The sequence below is a fragment of the Dipteris shenzhenensis genome, chromosome 28, assembly GCF_047967505.1.
Source record: "Dipteris shenzhenensis isolate YYH24624 ecotype China chromosome 28, Dip_SZ_1.0, whole genome shotgun sequence".
Classification (NCBI taxonomy): Eukaryota; Viridiplantae; Streptophyta; class Polypodiopsida; order Gleicheniales; family Dipteridaceae; genus Dipteris; species Dipteris shenzhenensis.
In genome coordinates this window covers 49,457,840-49,484,299 of record NC_141623.1, presented here as the reverse complement: position 1 = coordinate 49,484,299, position 26,460 = coordinate 49,457,840, and the positions used below count along the sequence as shown (strand labels likewise).

Genomic DNA, 26,460 nt, shown 5'->3' with positions numbered 1-26,460 from the left:
AGGCTAACAAATCTAGACGAGATGTCCAGTATAAAGAGGAGCAATGGGTGTCTTTACTCATTATCAAGCAAAGATTGAAGCAGGTGGGCAAGTGATGCCCTAACCTGTCCTTTAGGAGCTCCGGACCATTTCCTATTATTCAGAAGATCAACGATGTCTCAATGAAGTTATGCCTTCCAGATAGTTGGACTATGCACAATGTGTTTCATGTAGCTTGGTTGAAGCCGTATTTCGGACCTCCTCTTTTAGAGATTTCCGACAAGCAACAACCTGAAGTTCTTGATGAAGCCAAAGTTTTGCAGCCAGAACAGATCCTTCTTCATAAATTCAAGCATGGGTTAGGACGCAAGATCCGGGAGTTTTACACCGTGATTGAGGTACCCATGAAGCAGTGTGGTTGGACGAAGATATTTTTCAGGAGTTTTTGGCGGACTACTTGGAAGCAATGAACCTACCGCCAAGTTAGAAGGAGGGAATGTCACATGCACCCTGCACTTGGGTGCGAAGTGACACACATGCTACATCGGCAAGTTCCCTAATAGGAGATTTTGTCGTATGTTGTGACCCCTTTGTGAGCCCTTGTCCAGGGACAGTCAGGCCCAAGCTACGTAAGTCAGTCTCTCAGCCTTAGGTCAAGTCGGAAAATCAGTCCTTGTTCACTAGTACCCACTGGAGAACCATAGGGTAGTGTTTCCGTCTTAAGTGTAGGGATAGGTTTAGGTCCAGCCTAGGATAGGAGCCCTTCTGGGCCCCCTCGGGGCTGGAACAAGTGAAGAGAATGGCAGGGGAAGGGCTTCCTTTATAGGCTACCCTGCACCCCTCCCTAGGCTGCCTTTATGGGGCCTAGGGCTGCCATTTATGGGGCCTAGTGCTGCCTTTATGGGGCCTATTGCTGCCTTTATGGGGCCAGCCAACCAGCCCCAAAAGCCCTATAAATAGGGGGCCTCCAGGCCCTCTTTCCTCATTCAGTTCTCCCAGCACTTCAGCCTCCTACAGCTCCTCCTCAGCCCCCTCTAAATAGCCTGACACTCACCCCTAGTGGCCCTCTGACCAGCCTCAGCCTTTGGCATCAGTTCAGCCCTTTGGGAAGGTGTTCATGCAGCGCATCAGACGGGGAGTCGGGACAGCGAACGGAGTAAGGTTTGGGATATGTTTCAGCAGGTCTTTTCAGTTCTCTCTTACAGTTTTACACAGTGGCCCTATGACCAGCCTCAGCCTTTGGCATCAGTTCAGCCCTTTGGGAAGGTGTTCACGCAGCGCATCAGACGGGGAGTCGGGACTGACATTCATAAAGAAACACTTTCTGTACCAACATAGTGTGTAAGGTTCTCTGTCACCTCCCAACTGCAGATGTGTGACTTCTTGCAGCTACTCTAAAGGCTGAACCATCTCCAAATCTCTTCCTTCAAATGTGAATGTGAGTTGGTGTGTCTTATCTGAATGATGATGGGTTTTTTCCTTGACAATGCTCAGTTGCAGCTAGAAAAGTGGGAAAACTGACCCAAGGCATCTAAGTTTGGTGAGTAAATAATTTGTTGTCCCTTAGCATCATGTCACAAAAGGAATTGTTTAGTGTAGATGATCAGATCATGTAAGGCTGGACAGTATGTATGCATACGATATTTACAGAGCTAGAAGCTAAATGTAATCATATGGCAGATATGAAATCATGGGTATGCATCGGCATTTCCGACATGGAGTTGAACTTTTTGAATGGGCTCCTGGTATGATTCTTATCGTTATGCTCATCAAACGACTTATGTCGTCATCAGTGCCAAGCACTGATGACGACATAAGGGTTGCTTTGCTTGCTAAGTGCCTTTTGTTTTTCAAAAAAATTTGTTACCTCTTTTTTCTGCTCTTTCGTTTTCTTTTTTATTTCAGTGTAGACTTTAGAACAACAAAAAATCTAAATTTGTATGATTGGTCTTATAAAGGTATATAAATGTTAAAGAGAGATTTTTCAGATTGTCCTTCGTCCTTTAATCTTTGATGTAAGTGATCAAGCTGCTCACAAGACTGCAAATTGAATATTGTAACTGGAGGAAGAACAGCCTTGACTTAAAATGATAGATGCTGTCAGATTTATGATGCTTTCCACATCTATTTATTTTCGGGGCAAGCCTTCTCCATTGTTGAGTTAACCTTGTATATTGTTTTGATAGAATCTTTGTGTTTTGTGTGCGTGCATGTGTGTGTGTGTGTGTGTGTGTGTGTGTGTGTGTGTGTGGCATGTGCACGTGTGTGCTCACGTACACACGCACACACTTACACATGCACACAATGATCTTCACTGATTGTTGGGGGTTGATAGATGCAACTAGGCATGGCATATTTCCTAGTTTGTTCAAGGCGTGATGGAGGAGATGTTTTGATAGATGCAACTAGGGGTGACATATTTCTTAGTTTGTTCAAGGCATGGAGGAGATGGTTTGCATTCTTGTGGGTGACTAGCATTGTGGCTTAAACTGCACTTTTTGTCTTGTTTTTCTACATGAATTGAGCATCTTCTGCATTTTTTAAATATAGTTGATTGACATGTTTAAATTTGTGGAAATCGAAGTTACAAGTTTAGCAGAATTCTGGAAGGGTCCTTATATGTGTTTGCATGGTTGCCTGTCATACCTTTGGTTGACCCGTTGGTGTTGTCACATGTATCCCCTTCAGGCTGCTGAGGACATGACGCCTGGCTGTTGTTATGCCTGCTTCTGTAAAAGACACGTGGCCATTTTGTGGGCCCTCTCATGAAGGGAGGAAAGTGGCCATTTAGTTGCACCCGTTTTAAGATTAGTTTTAGGACCAGCCCAAATGTACTTCAGGGCCGGCCCTCAAGTGGTATCAAGGAAGCCTGGGGAAGCTAAAGGCCAGTCATTATGCCCAGCTTTGATGTTTAGCCAATTGTGTGTTAGAGCGCACAGCTTCTGGTAGTCTCACAACTGCTTTCATATGAAACCCCCTCATGCCATAAAGCGCAATGGCTGTGACTGAAATAGCATTCTGAATTAAAAGGCTGTGCATCATGTTTTTAGGGCCCCTTCCAGTGTGCATATGAAAACCATTTCATATCACTGTGAGGGTCTTTTATTCTGCTCTTCTCTTTGTGGAGCTCTACATGTGTGTATTTTTTGTCAAGGCACAATTTGTAACTAGACATTTCCTGAGTTAGGCATCTACCACATCACAGATGTACGGATTCCCCCTTTTAAATCTGGTGGGCTTATCTCTCTTACTCATGTGAATGACATTCTTAACATGACCTTTTGTCCTCTCTAGGGGTGATACACCACGAGGACTGCTATCCTAATGCCAAATGTTCATATGCTTCTATCTTGGACTTTTATGATATGGTATGTAGTACCTGAACTGTTTGCTGTGGTCTGCGAAACTTGTGCATGAGCTGGAGATCCATGGCATACACAGAGGGTGCTGAGGTGTCGATGTGCTGAATAAAGCTAGAAATGCAGTGTATGTCCTCCAAGACATAGTCCCTGCTAAACTTGAAAGGAGTTAGCTGCCCTTCGTGCCTCATAAATATAAAAGCCTGAAAATAGTGATCACTAGAGATGGAGGCAAGAACCTCTTATTGATTGCAAAGATACATTGATAGATCTAGCAAATTTATAGAAACGCTTTTTTTGGAGGATATGCCCAAATTTGTAGAAACCAACACAAGTGAGAATTTAGTCCTATGTGTGCTCACATGAATGCCTAATTTGGTTGGCCTTTGGTGTTGTCGCGTGCATCCACTCTAGGATGCTGATGACGTGACTCTTGTCTGCTCTTATGCCTGCTTTGTAGAAGACATGGGACTCATTTTATGAGTCATTTTATGAGACCTATTATTAAGGGAGGAAAGAGGCCAGTAAATTGCACCTGTTCAAGGTTAGTTTACAGACCAGCGCACATGTACTGTAGGGCTGGCCCTCAAGCACTTTTAAGTCAGCCTGAGGTCTTAAGGGCCAGTTGTAATGGCCAGCTTTGATGGCCAACCAATTGTGTGTTAGAGCAGAGCTCTTGGTAATCTCACAATAACTTGCATGACAGGGTTTCTCTTGGTAATCTCACAACGCTTTCGGCAATCTCACAATAACTTGTATGACAAAACTATCATGTCATAGTGCACAACGGCTGTGACTGAAATTGCATTCTTAATTAAAGGCTGTGCAATTTGTTTATAGAGCCCCTTTTAAGTGTCCATAAACCATTGCATATCAGTTTAGGGTCTTTTATCTTGCTCTTCTTTTGTGGATGTAAGAAAGGGGACAGGGCAGATTCGGAGAAGAAGGCAGAATTGTAAGAAAATAATACGACGTCTGTGCTCAACAGATAACAGGATCTCGTACACAAGAGAGAAAACAAGATAGTATGGAGAATAAAAAATTTGATTACTGTAGAACTGATACAATAGATGGTGCTGCCTCCCAACCGTGCGCTCCTGTGAAAGAAGCTTCGATGGCGAGCTGGAAATAGTAGAAGGCGGAGGCTGGATGCTAAGGAATCAGGGTTGCTGTAGCCAGTGTTGAAATGGGCTTCACGGGCTTGCTCTTATATAGCCACAAATCGTAGTCGGTTAGGCTCAATTGGGTGACCGACCCAGTCCGCCCAAAACGGTCGACTGGGGGTCGGTCCTGAAATAGGCCACCAACCATACGATAGAACCGGTGCGCAAAACAGAGCAACTAACCTACGGGCACTGTTCGGCCCACAGCCATCCGGGATCATCTGAGGCTCCAAACGGGCCCCGCAACCCGAGAGTGGGTTGCCTCGGAAAATGCTTCGTCTACCCTCAGTGCGGTCAGTCAAGGGATGCCTTTCCGCACTTGCATGTAGCCTAGTTGGCGGTGTGCCAACTCTATCTGAAGCCGTCCAGCCATCAGGCCACACATGGCCCCATCTGGTGTCCAAGCCAGGACCTACCGGATAACCGAGCTACTCAAATGCCTTCTTCTCATATGGGGGGCTTACAAGTAGAGTTAGCTGGTTCCCGCGTAGTTACACGAGAGTGGAGCATTGATATCTAACACCTCCCCTCAATGTCCACCCGCAAGTGAACTTACTTTTTCGGCCCAATGCTCGATGAAGATGCCTCTTCAGCAAGTCTCTTCCAAGAGCCTTCGTGAAGATGTCCGCAGCATTCTCTGTAGTTGGACAGTACACCAAGTCGACCTCTCCATCCATGATGAGCTCGCGTACAAAGTGATATTGAATCTCAATGTGTTTTGTGCGAGCGTGGAACACCGGGTTCTTTGCAATCGCCATGCAACTCTGATTGTCACATGATAATTGTGTAGGCTTGTTCTGCACCTGCACCCATGTCCCCCAAAATCCTCCTTAACCACACTGCCTCGCAAGAAGCAAAGCATGCAGATTTGTACTCGGCCTCGGTAGAAGAAAGAGCAACTTTGGGTTGCTTCTTGCTGACCCATGACACAACTCTAGATCCAAGTGAGAAACAATACCCTGTCACTGATCTCCTGCTGTCCACGTCTCCTACCCAATCCGAGTCACAGAATCCGGTCAAGATGTTGCCCTTGGTATAGATGATGCCATAATCAAGTGTGCCTTTGATGTATTTCAGCACCCGCATCCCTGCCCTCCAATGGTTCTCCCGGGGCTTATTGGAAAACCTGCTTAGTACACCAGTTGCAAAACTGATGTTTGGACGTGTATTGCACAGGTAAATCAAGCTGTCCACAAGCCTTCTGTACTTCGCTTCGTCCACCAGTGGTGATGAATCCTCGTTTGGGAGCTTCGCGTCAACCTCCATAGGGGTACTAACTGTCTTGCACTCAGCCATGCCAAATGCCTTCAGTATCTCTGCAACATACTTCAGTTGTGAAATGAAGATTTGTTTCGGCTCTTGTCAAACTTCAATCCCCAAACAAAAATGCATCAGTCCGAGGTCTGTCATTTCAAACTCTCTTTCTAGCAAATGCTTCGTCTGCGAGATCTTCTCTTCATGGTTCCCTGTTATGACAAGGTCGTCCACATAAAGGACCACGATCATACACCTGCCTCCTTCTCTGAAGATATACAAATTTACATCAGATGGGCTCCTCCTGAACCCGTTTTGCAGAAAGTAGGCATCAATTCGCTGGTACCACGCTCGTGGGGCCTGTTTCAGCCCGTAAAGTGCCTTCTTCAGTTTGCAGACTTTACCTTCTGAACCGGGGATCTCAAAACCTGGTGGTTGTTCCACGTATACCTCCTCCTTGAGATCTCCATTCAGAAAGGTGGATTTCACATCCATCTAAAACACGGGCCAACTTCCCTGGGCAGCTAAAGCCAAAACACTGCGAATTGTGGTTAGTCGAGCTGTGGGAGCAAAAGTATCTTGATAATCAAAACCATGTACCTGTGCAAATCCTTTTGCCACGAGCCGAGCCTTGTACTTATCCAACGTGCTGTCGGGCTTGTACTTGCGGGCTTGTACTTGGGCTTGTACACCCACTTGGTTCCGATTACCCTGCGTTTTGGTGGTTGATCCACAAGGTCCCAAGTGTTCTTCTTCATTATGGAGCCATACTCCGACTGCATAGCCCCCATCCACCTATCATCGCCCTATGCCTCTTCAAGACACTTGGGTTCATCAGCACGGATCACTTCTGTCATCAAAGCATAGTTGACCAAGTGTTCCTGCGCCCTTCTTTGCTCCTCTAATCTCTTGGACCGGCGGTGTTCGGATGGTTCCTCCTCAATGGTTGGAGGTTCTCTGCCGTCCAAAAGCTGCTTTACCCACTTCGGGAATGGCCGTTGCCGTTGTGGTTCTGCAGGCTCTTCTTCATCTTCTTTGTCTTGAATCCTCCCAAGCACCGTTGGGGGAGTTCGGTCTACTGTTGGTGGCGGTACTGGATGGATATACTGGTTCTGGTTGTCTGGGAAGGAAGCATCCTCCTCCAATTGATGCAGCTGTTCTGAGAAGACCACATGGCGACTTACAATTACCTTCTTGGTAACAGGGTTATAGAGACGGTAATCCTTCGCCTCTTCACTGTAGCCCAAGAAAATACACTTTCGGCTCTTCGGTTCCGATTTGGTCCTGATAGCATCAGGAATATGCACAAAACAGTCACATCAAAAAACTCTGAAATGTGCAACTGAAGGTTTCTTACCAGAAAAGGCTTGCAGTGGAGTCATCCCGTTCATAGCCTTCGTGTAGCTACAATTGAGGATGTAAACTGCAGTGTTACATGCTTCAGCCTAGAAAGTCTTTCGCAAATCTTTCCCTTTCATCATACTCCGGCCCATTTCGCAGATGACGCGCATCTTGCGTTCTGCTACTCCATTTTGCTGTGATGTATGTGGCGGGGGTTTCTGCCTCTTGATTCCGTGACTTTTGCAGTAACTTTCGAATTCAGTCGATGTGAGCTCTCCACCTCTGTCTGATCTCAGCTTCTTCACCTTCCTCCCCGATTCTTTCTCAACCATTACATGCCATTCCTTGAACCTAGTGAAAGCCTCGTCTTTCGTCTTCAGGAAGTATATCCATATCCTTCTACTGTAGTCGTCGATGAGCGTCATGAAGTAGTAGGAACCACCCAAAGCTTCCGTCTCCATCTTTCCGCAGAGGTCCGTGTGAACGAGCTCTAGAGGAGCCTTTGCCCTACTGGCCTCTTTAGGAAAGGGCTGTCGATGCTGCTTGCCCATCATGCAAGCTTCACGTACATCGAGCAGATCTGAAATTTCTGGTAGGTCTGCAATCATTCGACTTTTATGCATCTCCTTCAAAGAACTAAGGTTTAGATGACCAAACCTCTCATGCCATAGCTTAGTGTTCTTCACATCCGCTCGAGCAGTGAAAGTTGAGAGTTCGTAAATGTTGTTGCGACGTGTACCTTTATCAACGACCTTCCCTTGAAGATCCAGAATCTGTGCACCATTCTTATCGAATTGAACTTTGAGGTCCCGATCCGTGATCGCAGAAACGGACAACAAGTTCCTCTTGATATCTGGCACATAAAGAACATCGGGCAACTGTTTTACAACTCCATCTGACTTGAGAGCAATCGTACCTTTTCCTTTTGCTGGACATTTTGCATCATTGCCGACTGCTACCATGATGTCATTCCCTACCGGCTGTAGAGAGGTATACCAATCCTTCCGATTGGTCATGTGGCGCGATGCACCATTGTCAATGATCCAAGGTTCATCCGCAGGTACATGAACTGCTCCGTGCAAATCTCCTCAATTGCGACGAAAAGCTCTATTGGTACTGCCTGTGCGCTATTGCTGGACTCTTTCTTGACTCCGTTCTTCTCATCTGCAATCTTCTTTCGGCACTCATTCTGCTTGTGCCCTGCCTTGTTGCAATAGAAGCACTTGATCTTCTTTCTCTTTTTATCATCAGAAGAAGATGGGTTACCAGAGTCCTTACCCTTACCTTTGTTTGATCCGGTCCAGAAAGCCGAATCTTCTCCAGTCCTCGTCTTTTGACGCATCTCCTCCTCCAAAAGCATCTCGCTGAAATCCTCAAAGTTGAGGGGCGGATTTCTGTTCTGCGTATTCAGCGCCGTAACAAGACCGTCGTACTTTGGTGGGAGAATCCATATGCACCTTCGTGCTAGATTCTCGCTGGTGATGGTGATGCCAATCGTAGTCATGTGATCGCGCAGATTCTTCACCCTGGTGATGAACTTCTCTGCCGTTTCAGACTCAGATAATTTTTCATTCGTGAGTTGAGTCTCCAGATTCTGAATCCGCGTCTGATTCGTGGTGTCGTATTGATTTTTCAAGACCGTCCATGCCTCCTCCGCGGTGGTGACATGTTGAATTAATGCCATGACGGAATCACTAGCACTGCAGACAATAGAACACAGCGCATCTGCATTTCTTCTTCTCCACGCGAGAATCTCATCCGCAGTTGGTACTATCTGTTGTCCTGCATTGGCTGGATCCGGTCTCGGAACCGGCCTCACGTCCACCCCAGTAGTAGTGTCTCAAAGCTCATATGCGCTTAGGATGGTCTTCATCTTGAACTTCCAGAGAGGATAGTTAGAGCCGTCCAACTTTCCGCTTTCGCCGAACGGTGGGATTCGCAGTCTTGCGGGTTGGGCCATCTCTCACAATCTGCTCGCAAACAGAAACACACTACCAAATCTTCTTGCTAGAGTCCAAGCTCTGATACCATGTAAGAAAATAATAATACGTCTGTGCTCAACAGATAACAGGATCTCGTACGCAAGAGAGAAAACAAGATAGTATTGAGAATCAAAAATTTGATTACTGTAGAACTGATACAATAGATGGCGCTGTCTCCCAACCGTGCGCTCCTGTGAAAGAAGCTTCGATGGCGAGCTGGAATCAGTAGAAGACGGAGGCTGGATGATAAGGAATCAGGGTTGCTGTAGCCAGTGTTGAAATGATACGATAGATAACAGGATAACAGGATCTCGTACACAAGAGAGAAAACAAGATAGTATGGAGAATCAAAAATTTGATTACTGTAGGACTGATACAATAGATGGCGTTGCCTCCCAACCGTGCGCTCCTGTGAAAGAAGCTTCGATGGCGAGCTGGAAACAGTAGAAGACAGAGGCTGGATGATAAGGAATCAGGGTTGCTGTAGCCAGTGTTGAAATGGGCTTCACGGGCTTGCTCTTATATAGCCACCAGTCGTAGTCGGTTAGGCTCAATTGGGTGACCGACCCAGTGCGCCCAAAACGGTCGACTAGGGGTCGGTCCCGAAATAGGCCACCGACCATACGATAGAACCGGTGCGCAAAACAGAGCAACTAACCTATGGACACCGTTCGGCCCACAGCCATCCGGGATCATTTGAGGCTCCAAACGGGCCCCGCAACCCGAGAGTGGGCTGCCCCGGGAAATGCTCCGTCTACCCTCAATGTGGTCAGTCAAGGGATGCCTTCCCGCACTTGCATGTAGCCTAGTTGGCGGTGTGCCAACTCTATTTGAAGTCGTTCAGCCATCAGGCCACACATGGCCCCATTTGGTGTCCAAACCAGGACCTATCGGATAACCGAGCTACTCAAATGCCTTCTCCTCATATGGGAGGCTTACAAGTAGAGTTAGCTGGTTCCCGCGTAGTTACACGAGAGTGGTGCATTGATATTTAACAGAATTAGCAGAAGGCGAGGAGTGAGAAGTGAAGAAAAGGGGTAGAAAGAAAGAAAGAAAGAAAGTTTATTAAAGTCTTCGGAAGACCGATGGGTCTATGAGACCGTGAAAATCCTGATACAACGAGCTGTGGTAGTGGAGCTACTAAACAAGCGTCCATACCAATGCAAAATGCAAAAAATGCAGAATGGCAGTACTAAGTCCTAAGTACAACATAGTCATGTCGATGGGTGACTATATATCAATCTAAGCATCATCATCAATATCATCATCATCCCCAGCAACAGCAAGATATCAGGATGGATGAGGCAGTGGAGGCATGAAGTCGGCAATAGAGTGTTGTCGGCCACTCAGAGGTGCGGTCCTGGCACGCCTCCTGGTCGTAGCTCTGCGTCTAACCAGGGCTACTGTGACCCCCATCGGTCGGGCTCTGACTCTAAACAAGGAGGGGATGTCTCCAAGTGTGATCTGTGTGTCGACCCTCTGTTTGAGCTATCGGGTCACGGGCTCCGGGTCATGGTCATGTCGAGGCCTCGTCTTGTTGGGGTCCATGTGATCTATCTGAAAGAACTCCGTGATAGAGCTCTGAGAGGGATCAACCGAGGAAGAAGTTTGCTCCTGTCTCCGTGCTCGGAGTATCCTCTCGCGGTGTCTAAGTGCCTCATGAATGAAACCTGCCAAACACCGCTGGTCTGGGTAGGAGAGGAAATGGGCTAAAACCCCATAACTATCTCTGAAGAGGCAGTGGAAACGTCCTCGGATCTCATAGTACACAGGACACCTGAAGATGAAATGCTCCTCTGTCTCAACCTCTTGTATGTCACATAGTGTGCATATGCGCCGCTCCCTGGGTAGTCGCTCTGCTCTGCCGCTCTCGATGCGAAGTCTGTGTGAAGAGACCCGGAACTGCCCAAGAGAGATCCTCATCGAGTGGGGTAGAGAGAGAGAGAATAGAAATTATATTAACGTCTTCAGAAGCCCTCACGGGACTAATGAGACAAAGGACACACCAAAAAAAAATTTGAAGAAGGCCTTATATGGGCTGAAACAGGCCCCCAGAGCTTGGTATCAGCGGATAGATGTTTTCTTTCACAAGATCGGGCTTCAGCGGAGTCCATCAGAGGCGATCTCGACGTAGAGGGGGATTTACGGCTGGTATTGATTCTATATGTGGATGACCTCATCATTATTGGGGATCATACGAAGAAGATTGCTCAGGTTAAGAGACTTCTTATGGAGGAGTTCGAGATGACTGACTTAGGCATACTTCACTACTTTCTTGGGATTGAGGTGAAGCAGGGAAAGAGCAGTATCTTTATTTCAGAGGAGAAATATTGCAGGGAAATGCTCAAACGCTTTGAGATGGAAAATTGCAAAGCAGCAGTAACTCCCATGGAGACTGGTCTGAAGCTGAGTGTGCGTGATCCATCTTAGCCAGTTGATTCATCACTATATCGACGCTTGGTGAGGAGTTTGCTTTACCTCACCAATACTCGACCAGATCTTTCCTTCGCAGTTGGATTGTTTTGTCAGTTCTCCGCCACACCCAAGAAGGCTCATTGGGTCGCAGGTATGAGGGTGCTAAGGTACTTGAAGGGTACCTGCACCTACGGTATCACTTATACCAGAGGCATTGTGTTGGGAGGTTTCTGTGATAGTGATTGGGCAGGTGACATTGATACTCGGAGATCGACCTCTGGATATTGTTTCTTACTCTCTTCAGGAGCCGTGTCATGGCTAAGAAACAACCTACTGTCGCTCTTTCATCTACAGAGACGGATTACATGGATGCCTATACAGCGGCATGTGAAGCATTGTGGCTCAGGTGGATCTTGGAGGACATGAATGTAGCCCAAGAAGATGCGACTGCGGTTATGTGTGACAACCAAAGTTGCATAGCAATCGCCAACCACCCTGTGTTTCACGCACAGATGAAGCACATCGAGGTCCACTATCACTTTGTTCTATGAACTCATCGACGAAGAAGTCATAGAGTTGATATATTGAAGAAGTCATCGAGGTCCACTACCACTTTGTTCGAAGAAGTCATAGAGTTGATATACTGCCCGCCGACCAACGACACATATGTCTTCACGAAGGTGCTTCCCAGGGAGCAGTTGGAGCACCTCATTCGACCCATGGGGATTGGCCCACAGTTGTGTCATTGAGAGGGGGTGTTAGAAGGTCACTACCCCACCTGTGAGCCCTTGATTTAAGGGGACAAGGGGGCAGAAGACCATAGGGGGTAGGGGAAGGTAAAAGGCAGCAGACCTACCTGGCAGGGAACCCGCACTGCAGCAAGAAGATGGCGTGGCATCCTAGGCGCCTCTTGGACCTGCACACGGGCGGCGTTGGGAGCTGCAACAGCAGCCCATAAGCAGGGCTTATGGGCCCTTATATAGGCCTGGCCTAAGCCGGCCTGATCAGCCAGCAAAGGCCGACCAGTCTGGTTGGTTGGTGGGCTGGCAGGTCGGTGCATTGGGCAGGGAGCCGACTCCCCTGGTCGGCCAGTTTGAGGGGGCCTAGTCCCTCCTATTGAAAGCCCCCATTCCCCCCTTCATTTCTCATCACCTGCATAGACTGCCTTGCACACAGGCAAGCGCACAGGGAGAGGAATAGGCTCAGCATCATTGACAGCATCTCGGGCTGTTTGTACACGCTCATCCTTTTGCTTTTGTTGCCCACGATTGTGGAGGAATATATATGAGTTTTGTCCTATCTCTCTTTCAGTATTTCTGAGTGTTGTATGAGCTAGATAGGAAGTGAGGTGTGAGTGATTCTATCCTCTATTTTCCAACAACTCCGATATCCTCAGGAAGTGGTCATGATAAAATCGAGTCTTGGTGGGGAGCTCTTGATCTCCCCCCCAGTCCGGGACGTGTGGAGCTGGAGGAGGTCCAATCGAATGATACGGTTGATCTCATCACGTGGGGTCAGCTTAGGCTGTGCATCCATCCTATGCTGAAAGGGAGGAAGCCGATCTATCTGGATTTCATGTCTGTCAAGCCGTGCTGAAACACGTGCATATCGTGCTGTATCTACACCGCTCTTTGCCAGGCATCCGGACGACTCTAGTGCTAGTCTCTGCAGTCTCCATGAGGCATGATGACGGTAAGGTCCACACTCTGTGGAGGAATGTCACTGTTTGAAAAATGACATCAACTTGGAGAGTTGTCATGGCGAACTCTGCTTGTATGATCTGATGAGGGACCGAGGGCTTCTTGCGGGTCATCCTAGACCCCTTACGCTTTATCGGGTTCATGTTCGGGATCTTGTAGCCTTTCGAATCTCTTGCACTATGCTGCTGAAAGATCACACCCCTAGAAGGGCGCTGCATCCGAGACAAGTGTTGGTGCTGGTGGAGATGTGCTGCATTTTTCCATATCCTTTGCAATAATTTCTTGCTTGCCTTTGCTTTCCATCTCCTTCACCTTTCTTCCAAGAGCTGCAACCATAAGCTTGATCTCTCTCACTTCTTGCTGTGGAAAGTATATTTGCTCGTGGATTAGATCCAATCCTTCGCTTGTAGTGCAATGCATAGGGGCTGGGTGCCAATGTGGAGGCTGCAATGTCCGAGTAGGAGGGCTTTCTAATTGGTGTAGAGGCAAAAGTCTTTATCTTTGGGAGTTCCATAATGGCATGTGCAACTTTGATGTGCCCTTTTGTTGAAGATAACCCCCAAGCGGAGCCAAGGGCTCAACTGAGCCTGGAGAGAAAGAAAGAAAGAAAGAAGAAAGAAAGTTTATTAAAGTATTAGGAAGACCGATGGGTCTATGAGACTGTGAAAAAACCTGATACAATGAGCTGTGGTAGTGGAGCTACTATACGAGTATCCACACCAATGCAGAATGCAAAAAATGCAAAATGGCAGTACTAAGTCCTAAGTACAACATAGTACAACATAGTCATGTCGATAGTCGACTATATATCAATCTCAGCATCATCGTTAACATCATCATAATCATCATCATCATCAGCAGCAGCAGCAGGACATCAGGATGGGTGAGGCAGTGGAGGCATGAGGTCAGCAATAGAGTGTTGTCGCCCCCCCAAGGGTGCAGTCCTGGTACGTCTCCTGGTCGTAGCTCTGCGTCTAACCAAGGCCACTGTGACCCCCGTCTGTCGGGCTCCGACCCTAAACAAGGAGGGTATGTCCCGAAGTATGATCTGTGAGTCAACCCTCTGTTTGAGTTGTCGGGTCATAGGCTTCGGGTCACGGTCATGTCGAGGTCTCGCTTCGTGGGGGTCTATGTGATCTGGTTGAAAGAACTCCGTGATAGGGCTCTGAGAGGTATCAGTCGAGGGAGAAGTCTGCTCCTGTCTCCATGCTCGAAGTATCCTATCGCGGTGTCTGAGCACCTCATGACTGAAACTAGCCAAACATCGCTGGTCTGGGTAGGAGAGGAAACGGGCAAAAACCCCATAACTATCTCTGAAGAGGCAGTAGAAACGCCCTCGGATCTCATAGTAAACAGGACATCTAAATATTAAATGCTCCTTTGTCTCAACCTTCTGCATGTCACACACTGTGCATATGCGCCTTTGGGTAACCGCTCTGCTCTGCCGCTCTCGATACGAAGTCTGTGTGAAGAGACCCGGAACTGCCCAAGAGAGATTCTCAACGAGAGGGGTAGGTGAATCTGTGTGTATCCTGGTGGATCAATAAAACTCTCCGCTGTGATATGTAAGAAGTGATCTCTGTAGAAGCCTAGCTTCACTAGAAGATCACTCGGGCCCAACCAAGTCCGGAATGTGTGTAGTTGTTGTAGATCCTCACGGATAAACTTGTTGACCTCGTGTGATAGGAGGGGCGAGAACGGAGCATCCATGCTGTACTAGAATGGAGGTAGTCTGTCCATGTGGAGCCCTAGTCCCTCAAACCATCTCACTGTGCGTGCATACCAGCACCTTTGGTCTCCCCCTGCTGCAAGTGACATAGAAGAGGATAGTGCTAGCCATGGTATCCTGCTACACCCAGAGGTGTAATCCCCATACTCCCTGACTTGGTACAGATACGTGTGACCTGAAATGCAACATCTAGTTGTAATGGAGGTGATCCAAACTCCGCCCGAATGATCCGGTGAGGAAAGGATGGCTTACCATGGATCATCCGTGATAACATGAGAACCTGTAGACCCTCCACCTTGACCCACTTTGTATCCGACAAGTCTGGCCCCCAACATGGACTGCTATACATCCTTGCTGGGCGGACCAAGGAGTCAAAAAGCAACCCTTTGGTCCATGGATCCTAAAAATGAGAGTGGAAGCACTCCCTCCCTAGTCTAGCCAATGAAGCATATCCTCTCCTCAGGCATGCATGGATAGTAGGTCTCATAGTAAAGATGGGTTCGGAAAAGACGACCCCAAGATAAGTGTATGATGAGACTACCTTGACAGGGGATCCATCAAATGCGAACTGCTTTGGCGCATGACGGCTCGAGATGTATTGAAGATCATAACCTTGGTTTTACCCAAGTTGACCTTCAAATCATGAGACTCACAAAAGGACTGTAGTGCGTCAAGGTGTCTCTAGAGCCGTTTTGTTGAGGAAGACAAGAGAGCCATGTCATCTACGTAAAGCAATATCTAGATCAGTGTGCCCGCGAGAGAGCAACCTACCTCCCCCTGTGTTTGCATCGTTGTCTCGAGCTCGTTGATGTAGAGGTCAAACAAGGTAGTGATAATGGGCACGCTTGTTTACCCTGATAGTGCTCATGATCTCGTCTATCCATCCAGATCCTGTCCGGACTCTGCCTGAATCTCGCTCATAAAGTGCCATGACAGCCCAAATGATCTCTTGGTCATAACCCAAATCCTGTAGGCGACGTATGAGGCGGCCGCTCGAAACAATGTCAAATGCCTTGCGGAAATCCACAAAGCAACAGTAAACCCTCTGCTTCCATGCCCTCGCCTCCTTGATGATACATCTGAGCGCGAGAATGTGGTCCATGGTCCCATGATCCTGTCTGAAACCAGCCTGTCCTACTGCTTTGAGTCCTCGACACTCTACAAATCTGCTGACCTCAGAATCAAGTACTGATGCATAAATCTTGGACATGACATGTCCAATCATAATGGTTTTGTAGTTCTCTGGGTTCATGGGATCCCGTGCCTTGTGGATGGGTGAGATAGTGTTGACGGTCCAGGTGCGTGGGAACCCCAAGCAGACAGCTTCATTAAATAACTTTGCTAAGATCGGGGCTAGGAGGTTAATCCCATATGCAATGAACTTAGTGCATAGTCCCTCATGATCCTTTGCATCCTTTACCACCCCCCCCCCCCCTTAGTGAAGAGGTTGCAAGATGTGGGGTGTGGCATATGTGATACTGGTTGATTTGAGATATCATAGAGTGTGCGTGCATAATCAAACCACACCTGAGTGTCAGTGAGTGGTGAGGGGGACTGTCCCTCCAGAAATCTCCGCCCAAAGTCCTTAGAGGTTTTACTGAACATAATGTTCAGTAGCTCCTCGTTTCGGCGCACAAAGTTAAGTTTCTTCTTCCGTATCAGTCGACGGTACTCGCATAGCATCTTTGGTTCGCTCGGAAGACTCTTTTGAGCTGACGGCGTAAAGCCTTACACTCATCATCGTTCCAGCTATTACAGGGTACGGTCCCAAGTGGTGGTGGGTGGGTGGAGCGGGTGGTGTGGGGGAAGGCGTGAAGAGCAGTCTCGTGTAGTGAGCGGGTGACTAGGGCAGCATGATCCTCTAATAGCATTATAAAGTCAATGCATGCGAGAAGTATGTACAGACGGCCAGAGTAAGTAGGTGAGTGATTGCGATCAAAGCGTATATCATGGTAGGTGGAGTAAGAACTCAACGGGCTAGATAGTGCTGTGCGGCGGGGGGTAGAAATGCTAAAGTAGTTCTCTCCCGCTCCATTTGTTGGCAGGGAAGTCCTTGCGATAACTCTCGCGCACTGCTCATGCGAGCCCTCCCCCCTCCTTCCGTAGCCTCTACCTCCCTACCCTCCTCCGCCTCACCCCCTCGCCCTCGCCTTACCCCCCTCGCCCTCGCCTTACCCCCCTCGCCCTCGCCTCACACCCCTCGCCCTCGCCTCGCCCCGCCACCACGCCCTCGCCCCTCGCCCCTCCACCCCTCGCCCCTCGCCTCGCCCCTCGCCCCTCACCTCCCCGCCCCTCGCCTCGTCGCTCGCCTCTCCCCTCCGCCTTGCCCCTCGCCTCGCCCCTTCGCCTCGCCTCGCCCCTCGCCTCGCCCCTCGCCACGCCCTCGCCCCTCCGCCCTTCCGCCTCGCCCCCCGCCCCCCCCCTCCCCCCCCCCGCCCTTTGCCCTCGCCCTTCACCCCTCCGTCCCTCCGCCCTCGCCCCTCGCCCTTGTCCCTCCCCCCTCTGCCCCTCGTCCTCGCCTCCGCCGCCGCCCCTCTCCCTCACCTTCGACCTCCGCCCTCCGCTCTCGCCTCCGCCCTCCGCCCCCTTCCGCCTTCCGCCCTCCGCCCCCTTCCGCCTTCCGCCCTCCGCCCCCGCCATCGCCTCCGCTTCCTCCGCCCGCCTCGCTTCGCCTCGCCTTATCCTCCTCCATCACACCCAGGCTCCATCCCTCGTCTATCTCCCCCCTTTTTGGTGGCTACCTCTTCTTCATCGGAGGTCTCGCAGTTTGTCTTGGCGGTATGGCGGCTCCCTGCTTGGAACCGGAGGCCCAGCCGGACCCTCCCTCTCCAGATGCCTACCGCGTGATCTTGACAGAGCAACAGTCGTCTCGGGTATAACAGGTTGCCAATGACTTTGCTTTCACTTCCATCTATGGCAGAGTCATTGGACACTCTCCCTCCAGATCAGCCATTAGGGACTGGCTCCAGTCCACTCTTATGCTAGAGGACAGCCACATCGAGGAGGTGGCCCTTATGGGAAGGGGCATCTTCTGGCTTAAACTCTCCACTGCGAAAGCTGCGAGCAACCTGATTGCTGGTTCCCCCACATCTGTGGATGGAAAGATCATCATGATAGTCCCTTGGTACCGAGGATTCAGCACAGCGGACTTTGATGCTCGTTTCCGCATACCTCGCCACCCAGTGACGCTAGTTTTTCCAGGCCTTGCTGCTGAGTTGCGGCCGATAGTCAGGGACCTGGGTTCCCACTTTGGCTGGGTGATGCATGACACTTTCGTCGATGCGGTTACTGCGGCAGGAGCTCCCAGAGTCCGTGTGGCTGTGGCAGACCCTACGTCCCTCCCTGCAGTGATTGAGATCGTGACAGATGCTGGCAGGATTACTCAAAGCATGGTAGTCACAGGACAGCCAGGCCAGTGCCTGAGGTGCTGCTTGTCCACGCTTCTCCAGCTCCTCTCGGCCCCCCCCGCCCCCCCCCTCAGCCCCCTCCCCCCCCCTCCGGGCAGCCACGTCAGGAGGAGCAGAGGTAGCCGGAGTCCGGTCCAGAGGTGGCTGGCGGTTGGACCGAGGTCAGAAGGAAAAGAGGAAAGAATAAGAAGACTTCTGACAAAGGCAAGGAGGCAGAGGTTACCCAACCTGCAACAGCGCCTTAGAGACCTGACAGGCAGCTGCCCCAGGGTCCTGGGAGAGCTTCTTCTTCATCTGTAGCCCATCCTCCGCAGCCTCAGGTCCCCCTCTCTTGAGGACCCCAGCTCCCTTCCTCTCAGCCCCAGCCCCTACCCTAGCCGTAGCCCCCTCTTCCCGACCCGCAGCATCAGCCCGCGCCTCTTCCTCTTCAGCCCCCTCCTCTTCCTCTTCAGCCCCAGTCCCAGCTCCAGCCCCCTCCCCCCTCCCCCGCCCCTCTCAGCTCTTCTGCAGTGTCAGCTGCACCGGTGGTTCCTCAGCCGCGGGCAGCCCCCACTCCCCCTCCTCCGCCCCTCCCGCTAGTCGCTTCCGTGGAGTCTGAGTTGCCTACCCCTCAGCCTCCTTCCCCTTCCCCACCCCAGGCAGGGCACCCCGAGTTTGCACCACCCCTAGAGCAGTCTTCCCTGTCTGCTAGCCCGACCCCCTCAGTTGCAGACTCTGGCGGGCCTCAGCTTCAGGAGAGAGAGCTTCCTCGCGACTTCTACAGATCTGGTCCCTGGGATTACTTGGATGTGGCCGACCTCGGGACCTTCGCTGCTTGCCTCGACATCAGTATTTTCCTGCTCCGTAAAGGGGCGGATGGGAAGATTGCAGCCTTGGCCCCGAGGGATGGCCCTAGCTTTGTTTTCACCTTTCTCAGCGACGGCACCGAGACTTGGACAGACGACTCAGTCTGGGAGGCTCTCAGAGAGCAGACGCATGCTCAGATTTGCTCCTGGATAGGCCCGTCGGGTGGACAGCTTCTCGAGACTCAGTGGTCCGAGGGTGATGTGCGCCTGCGGTGGCGTTGCGCCGCCAAGCGTTTCAGATTGATTGTGATCCTCAGGCCCTCTCTGTCGTGGCCCCTTCCCCAGGATGTCAGAGCCTGGACTCCTCAGAAACTTCGAGCCTTCTACGGGATGACTACCTCAGAGATCTCGAGTTGGCTCGAGAAAGCGTTTGTCCATGGCACCAAAGGCCTCACGCCTTTGTTAAAAGTTTTGAAGAACGGGCAGGATGACCCCGCCTCCCCCTCCAAACCCTCACAAAAGCGTCAGCGCCTTCATTCCGAAATTTCAGCTTCTTCATCGACCTCAGCCGCGAGCAGACAGTTGTTCGCAGCCTACCAGTCCTCATCATGAGCTTACACCTTGTCTCCTGGAATGTGAACGGGTTTCATTCTTCTGGCACCCGTTGTCCTAGGAAGCTCATCTTGAGACAGGAACTTCAGCCAGCAGTGATTGGTCGCTTGGATATACTCCTGCTCCTGGAGCATAAGCTTTCGTTGGCTCATTCCCGTAGCTACGGGAAGATCCTCCCTGGACGCTCTCACACTTATTGGGAGCCCTCGATCGGTGCACAGGGGAGGAGTGGCGGTGTCTGTACTTCCGTTTGCGAATCGTTTGCCCAGGGAGTTTTTGGTCATGGTACGTTGATCCCAGGCCGTGCACTTTGGGTTGGCCTAGAGTTGGAGGGCTCCAAAATAGGAATCCTCAACATCTATGCACCCACAGACCTCCGATGCAGAGCCACTTTCTGGAGGACACTCACAGAGATTCTCCCAGACATGGATTCGTGGATTGTTGGAGGTGACTTCAACAATCTGGAGACTTTGGAGGACCAGCAGGGCAGAGGACCAGAGTTTACAGGTATAGCTCAGGCAGAGCAGTCCGCTTGGGACTCCTTTATCTTCGCGACAGGAGGTAGGGACAGCTGGAGAGACCCGTCCTTCCGCCGATGGCACGGGAGCTTGGCTTCTCGTGGGGCTTCAGCAGGGAAGGAGGCAGACTCCTGGAGAGACTGGACAGATTTTATGTCAGTGATTGGGCCATCAGCAGAGGTGGTCAGGTGGGTATAGTGCCAGGGACAACACTCTCCGACCACGCGCTAGTGCTCTTATCACTAGACTCGGCAGCTCAGTCCCTTCCTCCCCGTTCGTGCAGGATTCCTGACTCCATCTTCTCTAGGGAGGAGGTGCGCAGTAGTATCGGTAGCCTTTGGGACAGAGATTGGGGCGAGTGCGTGGATCTGGTAGAGTCGGTGGCGCAGGCTTTGCAGGAGTCCAACCTCCAGCGTCGCTCAGAGTTTTCTTATCACGCCTCCCTCTCCTACTGGGCTCGGAAGGGCGACCGGATGAGCAAAGAGTTCTTCAGGACGCATGGCCAGAGGGCCGCAGGTGATCAGCTCCGGGGTCTTAGGACAGCGGAGGGGCACATCGTTACTGATCCGGAAGAGGTCTTGGGGTTGGCTACCAACTTCTACAGGACTCTTTTCCGGCAAGAGCAGCTTGCCCCCCGTACTAGACGTTCCCGCGAGGAGGTGTGGAGGCACATTCCAGCCCTTGTTCAGCCCAGCATGCAGACGACGTTGATGGCACCGTTCACTACTGTCGAGATGCAGGAGGCCTTGATGGCCATCGATGGGCAGAAATGCCCTGGCGAGGATGGGCTCTCTCGCGCTTTCTTCACCTCTTTCTGGGATCAGATCCATCAGCTCCTCCTAGCAGCCCTCCAGAGGATTTTCAGCAGCGGACATATGCCAGAGAGCCTCTCTTCGGGATTGATTTGCCTCATCCCGAAGGGAGGAGACCGACAGGAGATCCGTTAGTGGCGCCCGATCACTCTCCTCACCATTGCCTACAAAATCCTTGCCAAGATGATCAGCGCCAGAGTTCGGCCACTACTTCCTGACCTCATTCATGACACTCAGACAGGCTTTGTCCAGGATCGCGGTATCCTGGATAATGTCTTTACCTTCTCAGAGGCGACGGAGTGGGCTCAGCACAGTGGGTCGCACTTAGCCATCCTACTTCTCGACTTTGAGAAGGCCTACGATCGAGTGGAGTGGTCCTTCCTGGAGGGTACTTTGGAGAGACTAGGATTCCCAGTAGGATGGATTCAGGGTATCTCAGCGTTATACAGGACAGCTTCCAGCAGGATCATCATCGGCGGCAGGATGGGAGAGCGATTTCGATTGGAGAGATCAGTGCGTTAGGGTTGCCCCCTCGCTCCTTAGCTGTTTCTCTTCTTCGCCGAGGCGATGACATACTACCTTCGGGCGAGGTCGATCGGGATCCGGGGTGTTCGCCTTCCCATCAGGGAGGACACGGAGCTCCTGGACTCGGAGTATGCAGATGACACAGCGTTGTACGTTCAGGATGATGAGATGATGGTGGAGAGGGTGAGGCTGGCCTTAGAGGTCTTCTGCTCGGCAGCCGGTGCGAAAATCAACCGGAACAAATCAGTTGGTTTTCTCACAAACCCTGGGGCATGCTCACAGTGGGGGAGGTTTTTGGGTTTCAGATGGATCCCGCGAGGACAGACAGCTAGATATCTCGGCTTTCAGGTCGGCCTGGACATCACGCCAGCTCAGCAGTTTCTCCCGGTGCTAGATTCCATTCCACGGAAGCTGGCTTTCTGGAGCACTGCTAAGCTCTCTCTTGCAGGTCGTGCTCTTGTAGTCAACCAGGTTCTCATGGCCACGGCCTGGTATGTGGCCTCTTGTTGGTGCTTCTCGAGATCCAGCGTGGCATAGCTCAGGAGGATGGTCCGGAATTTCCTGTGGTCTGGGGGGGATGGTCTCAGAGATACCAGAGCCAGGGTAGCCTGGCAGACAGTCATTCTTCCGCAGGCTGAGGGTGGCTTGGGGGTCATTGATCCCTAGCTTCAGAGTCAGGCCTTGCTGGGCAAGTTAGTTATCCGCAGTTTGACCCCGGGGGGGCAAACGTGGAAGATGTTACTTCAGCAGGGGATCAGTTCTTGCATCCCGTGCCGAGGTGGAGAGTGGCTACCGTCCCTCCGGTGGATCTTCACCTCTGCACCGCTTACTCACCCCCTTCGTAGCCTTCTCATGGTTTGGAGGCGACTCCGTCTCAGTCTCCTCCAGTCCCCTCCTAGCTGTCAGGAGGAGATCGACCGCCAGCCGCTCATTTGGAACGATCAGGCCAGAGATACCTTGGGCCTTCAGCTGGGGGAGAGGTCACATATCCTGTGGGACGGTTGGATGCGGGGGCCAGCCCGGTCCCTTTGAGTTTGGAGGGACACTTACAGACACTTGGAGACCGTTGCTCTAGCAGCCGCAGCTGGAGGTGTCCGTGGAGCTCAGGCGAGACGCACAGAGATAGACGGAGCGATTCCTGCCGGTTGGTTGGTTTCACCCGAGATTCAGATCCTCATGCGTGGCGATGACCGTTGGCTTGGACAGTTCACCCCCCGTGGCATCCCACTGGTAGTTGCAGGCCGGATGGACGACACCTCGGTTTCCTTCTTCGTGGTTTTGGGGGACGGCCGACTCATGAGAGAGGGTATGCTCATCGACCCCCTTCTCTCGTGGCAGAGGGTTCAGGTCGTAGGCCTCGTGGGGAAGGTTTGGCGGATCGATCCTATTATAGAGCAGGATCAGCTGCAGTTATGGCTACTCTGGCTTTGGGAGAGGCGGGCCCTGTCAGAGCTTGATTGGGACCCAGGTGAGTGGAGATGGCCAGAGGTTGTGGCAGAGGCCAGGGGCCGACCCCTTTCTTCGCTTACAGCACGACATTGGGCAGGAGAGTTCTCGGGAGGATGCAGAGCCGCCCGCCCGCCCACCCAGCGGCCCAGTTGGTATGCTCAGGGTATCTCCAGGCTATTTTTGCAGGCCTTCTGGAAGGCCTTGTGGGAGAGCTGGCGGCCGCGGAAGATTTCCTACTTCCTTTGGCTACTTGCCCACAAGGGTCTTCCAGTGGGGAGCTGGTTGCGGCAGATTGGGCAGGATGGACTTTGTCAGATTTGTCATGAGGACGAGGAGTCACCAAAACACTGCCTGTGGAGCTGCACTCGCGCCCAGGAAGTGTGGAGGTGGACCTTCGGGATCCTTACTCGCGCAGCACCGGAGCTAGGTTTGATCACCTGGGGCGCGTTCTGCTGGTGCAGCACCACACCTGACTTTCATCAGTTGTTTGAGGCAGGCCCGCAGGACCCCATGTTCCTTATCACACAGGGGACTTGGGGGCTGCTCAAGGGCATCCCGCCGCACCTGGCAGAGGCAGACACAGGATCTCAGGAGAGGCAACCAGTCTGGGAGATTATTAGCAGCATCGCTGGTTGGCACATTTGGACCTCGTGCTGCGCGCAGATCCTCGGTGGTACCTCTCTTTCGACTGCCCAGGTCATGGCCGACATCTGGAGTGAGATTATACACACACTCAGAGGCCAGTGGGACCAGATACAGGGAGATTCCCGGGCTGGATTCCCGGGCTGGCCGGGAGAAGCGGAGACGTTTCCTCTGAGATTGGGATACGCAGGGCCTCTTCTTCGAGCATACTTCTCAGGGCCTTCAATGGCGCTATTCACCACCTCTCTGGCTGTTTACTCACACCCGCCTGATCCCTCCGTGAGAGAGAGCTTTTTGTTTCCATTTAGGGCTGCGTCCGATTTGTGAACGCAGCCCCGTCAGCTGCAAAACTGACCTCATGTATCTTGTTTTTTCGAAGTAATATAATCAGCACTGTTTTTTCGGCAAAAAAAAAAAAAGAAATGCTAAAGTAAAGATAGGTATGATCAGCCCTTGGAGGGAGAGGTGCTACGGTAGAGTCAGTGATGTGAGATGTGAAGGCAGGGGATCCCATGATGTAGTCCATAACACTGAAGCCTCCCCCATGTGGAAAGCACGTGAAGCCACCTGATGCAGGTCATCTGTCAAGACCATTATAAATAATGAGATCATGCATCCTGCCGAGGTCTAATAGGGCCTGCCCATAAGATGTGAACGGTCCTCGTTTGTCAGTCAAAACTCGTAGCATATTTGCCTCCTCAAGGTCAATGTGTGGCAGTAGAGTGGAATCATCCCTGAAGTCGAGGAGTGGTGCTTGATGAGCGCTTGTCCTCGCGTTGAAGTCCCCAACTAGGAGTGCCTTCTCCATGGCTAGAGAAGTTAACAATGGACTGATAGAGAGCAGCAAATGGGGATGTCCCATCCTCCCCTCGAATTACCTCTGGCAAAGCAGGAGGTTTCAGGGGGGAAGTAGCAAACTGCAATAAACAGATCCCGGCTGTCCATGTGCCGAATCCGGATTTAGAGAAAGAGAGGAAGAGAAATGGGTGGGAGAGACACAAAGTTAGAAAGAAAAAAGGTTTATTAACGTCTATGAAAGACTATAGGGTCTATGAGTTCAAAAAGAAACTAGATACAATAAAAGCCAAGGGTGGGGCCACTAAATGGACACCTCTACCCAAGTCTTGATGTCTACGATGAGGAAAAAGTAATAACTCACGCTATTTTTTTAAAAATAAAAGTGATATATTCCATTCAAAACAAGTCATACAACAGGTGGGAGAGAAAGTACTCTATCCCTAGCCTCAACAATGTGACAAAAAAGCCATGGAGGTGGTCTAAAATGCCACGACATCCCAAAAGGGGTCAAAAACACCAAGGAGAATCCCTTGGTCGCCTACCAACCGGTCAGCCATCCATCCGAGTGGCTAGACCTGTGTATGTTGTCAGTGAGACCAATTGCACCGGACGACTAAGGAGAGACAAGAATAGCTTTTCTGACATTGGCTTGGGATTAGGTGAGGGCTGAGGTTGAGGAAGAAAGGCAGTGATAGGTCGTTGTTGGCGCTTGGGCTATCCAGGTCCATCCTTCCTCCCTTCGTGATGTGACCCATTGTCTAACAAGTGCTATCGTCACTCTAGTGGTTTCTTTTCACTCATCAAAGAGAGAGCATGTCTCTGTGGTCCTCATGTGAGTCTCCACCTGAGGTTGGGTTTGTCGAGTTGTGCCCTCTGGCTCTTTGCTGCGTCTAGTCCCCTGTTGTCCCAGGTGGGGGTTACTAGAGAAAACATCCGTGATCGTGCTCTCACCCAGTCCCTCATATACTCTCGTGTGCTCATATAAGGTAGTCGTGGATCATGTTACCAATAGAGACAAGAAAGAGAAAGAGGAACCACAAGGGCAAAATCTTGTCACAGCCACAGATTCCAGGTTGGAGTGCCCCTCCATCCACAATAGTCTTGATAGCCCCAGCGCCTCCCTTACCCCCACCTAGCTCAACACAAACTATGTCGGAGGCAGTCACCAATCTACAAAATGATCTCAATAGAAGCACATGTTTTGCTGATCAATTCAATAGGAGTAACTCAAAGTGTGGCATGGGTGGCTAGTATTGTGGAGTTGGCACAGACTACAGAAGTCACAAGTGCACTTGCGCAGTGACCAGTGCGACAACGAGTGTGATGAGTACTTTTGCTCTTCCTTCTAGTTTTGGATTTCTTTTGGGAGGTAAAGTAGTTTTTGGGGACTCTGTCAGACAATTCCAAGAGAGGATCTTGCAAACCACTGGCACCTCAACTATGGCAATTTCCACATCAGCAGCATGAATCTCGGGTGTGTCCACACAGTTGGTTTATTCACTGCCGATCACACCAACTCTATTCATCACAACTGGGTCCCCCGCATTGATATTATCCTCGAGGACCTTGACAACAGAGTCACTAGAGGACCAATTGAAGGCATGTGGCCACTACTTACTGTAGTTGTCAAGTTAGTGGGAAGTGTAGCAAGCCTATACATCGCAAGTGGTGGCATTGCAAAACAAGGCGCTACAGGCACAGAATGTTGAGCTTCAAAGACAATTGGCACAGACATAATAGAATGAGATTAGACTTTGCACTTTAGAAGAATAGGTATGCAATGCGGAGCAGGCTATGAATAATGTCTGCTCTGTGTCTTTGGGCCTCAACAAGAAAAATAGCCACACATCGCTGATTTGGGTGTGCCAGGAACTCTTTATTGGACCAAAACCTCTACTACTGAAAAGATAGCGGCGCCATCCATGGATCTACAGGGCATTAGAATGCATGGTGGTCCTCTGTTTCAGTCTCTTGCATATCACATAGAGTG

At 50.7% G+C, this 26,460-nt stretch overlaps 1 protein-coding gene across 2 annotated transcripts in view; it reads left to right on the top strand.

Moving 5' to 3' along the window:
• Nucleotides 1–26,460, top strand: part of EMB2729 (Alpha amylase family protein) — a 215,376-nt gene that overhangs the window by 21,258 nt on the left and 167,658 nt on the right. For both annotated transcript variants that reach the window (XR_015543794.1, XM_087399851.1), the window contains exon 3: nt 1,660–1,724. Coding sequence is in view for 1 of the 2 variants with exons in the window: in XM_087399851.1 (XP_087255977.1) it covers nt 1,660–1,724 (65 nt within the window). In the remaining variant the exon portion in view is untranslated. The remainder of the gene's footprint in view (nt 1–1,659; nt 1,725–26,460) is intronic.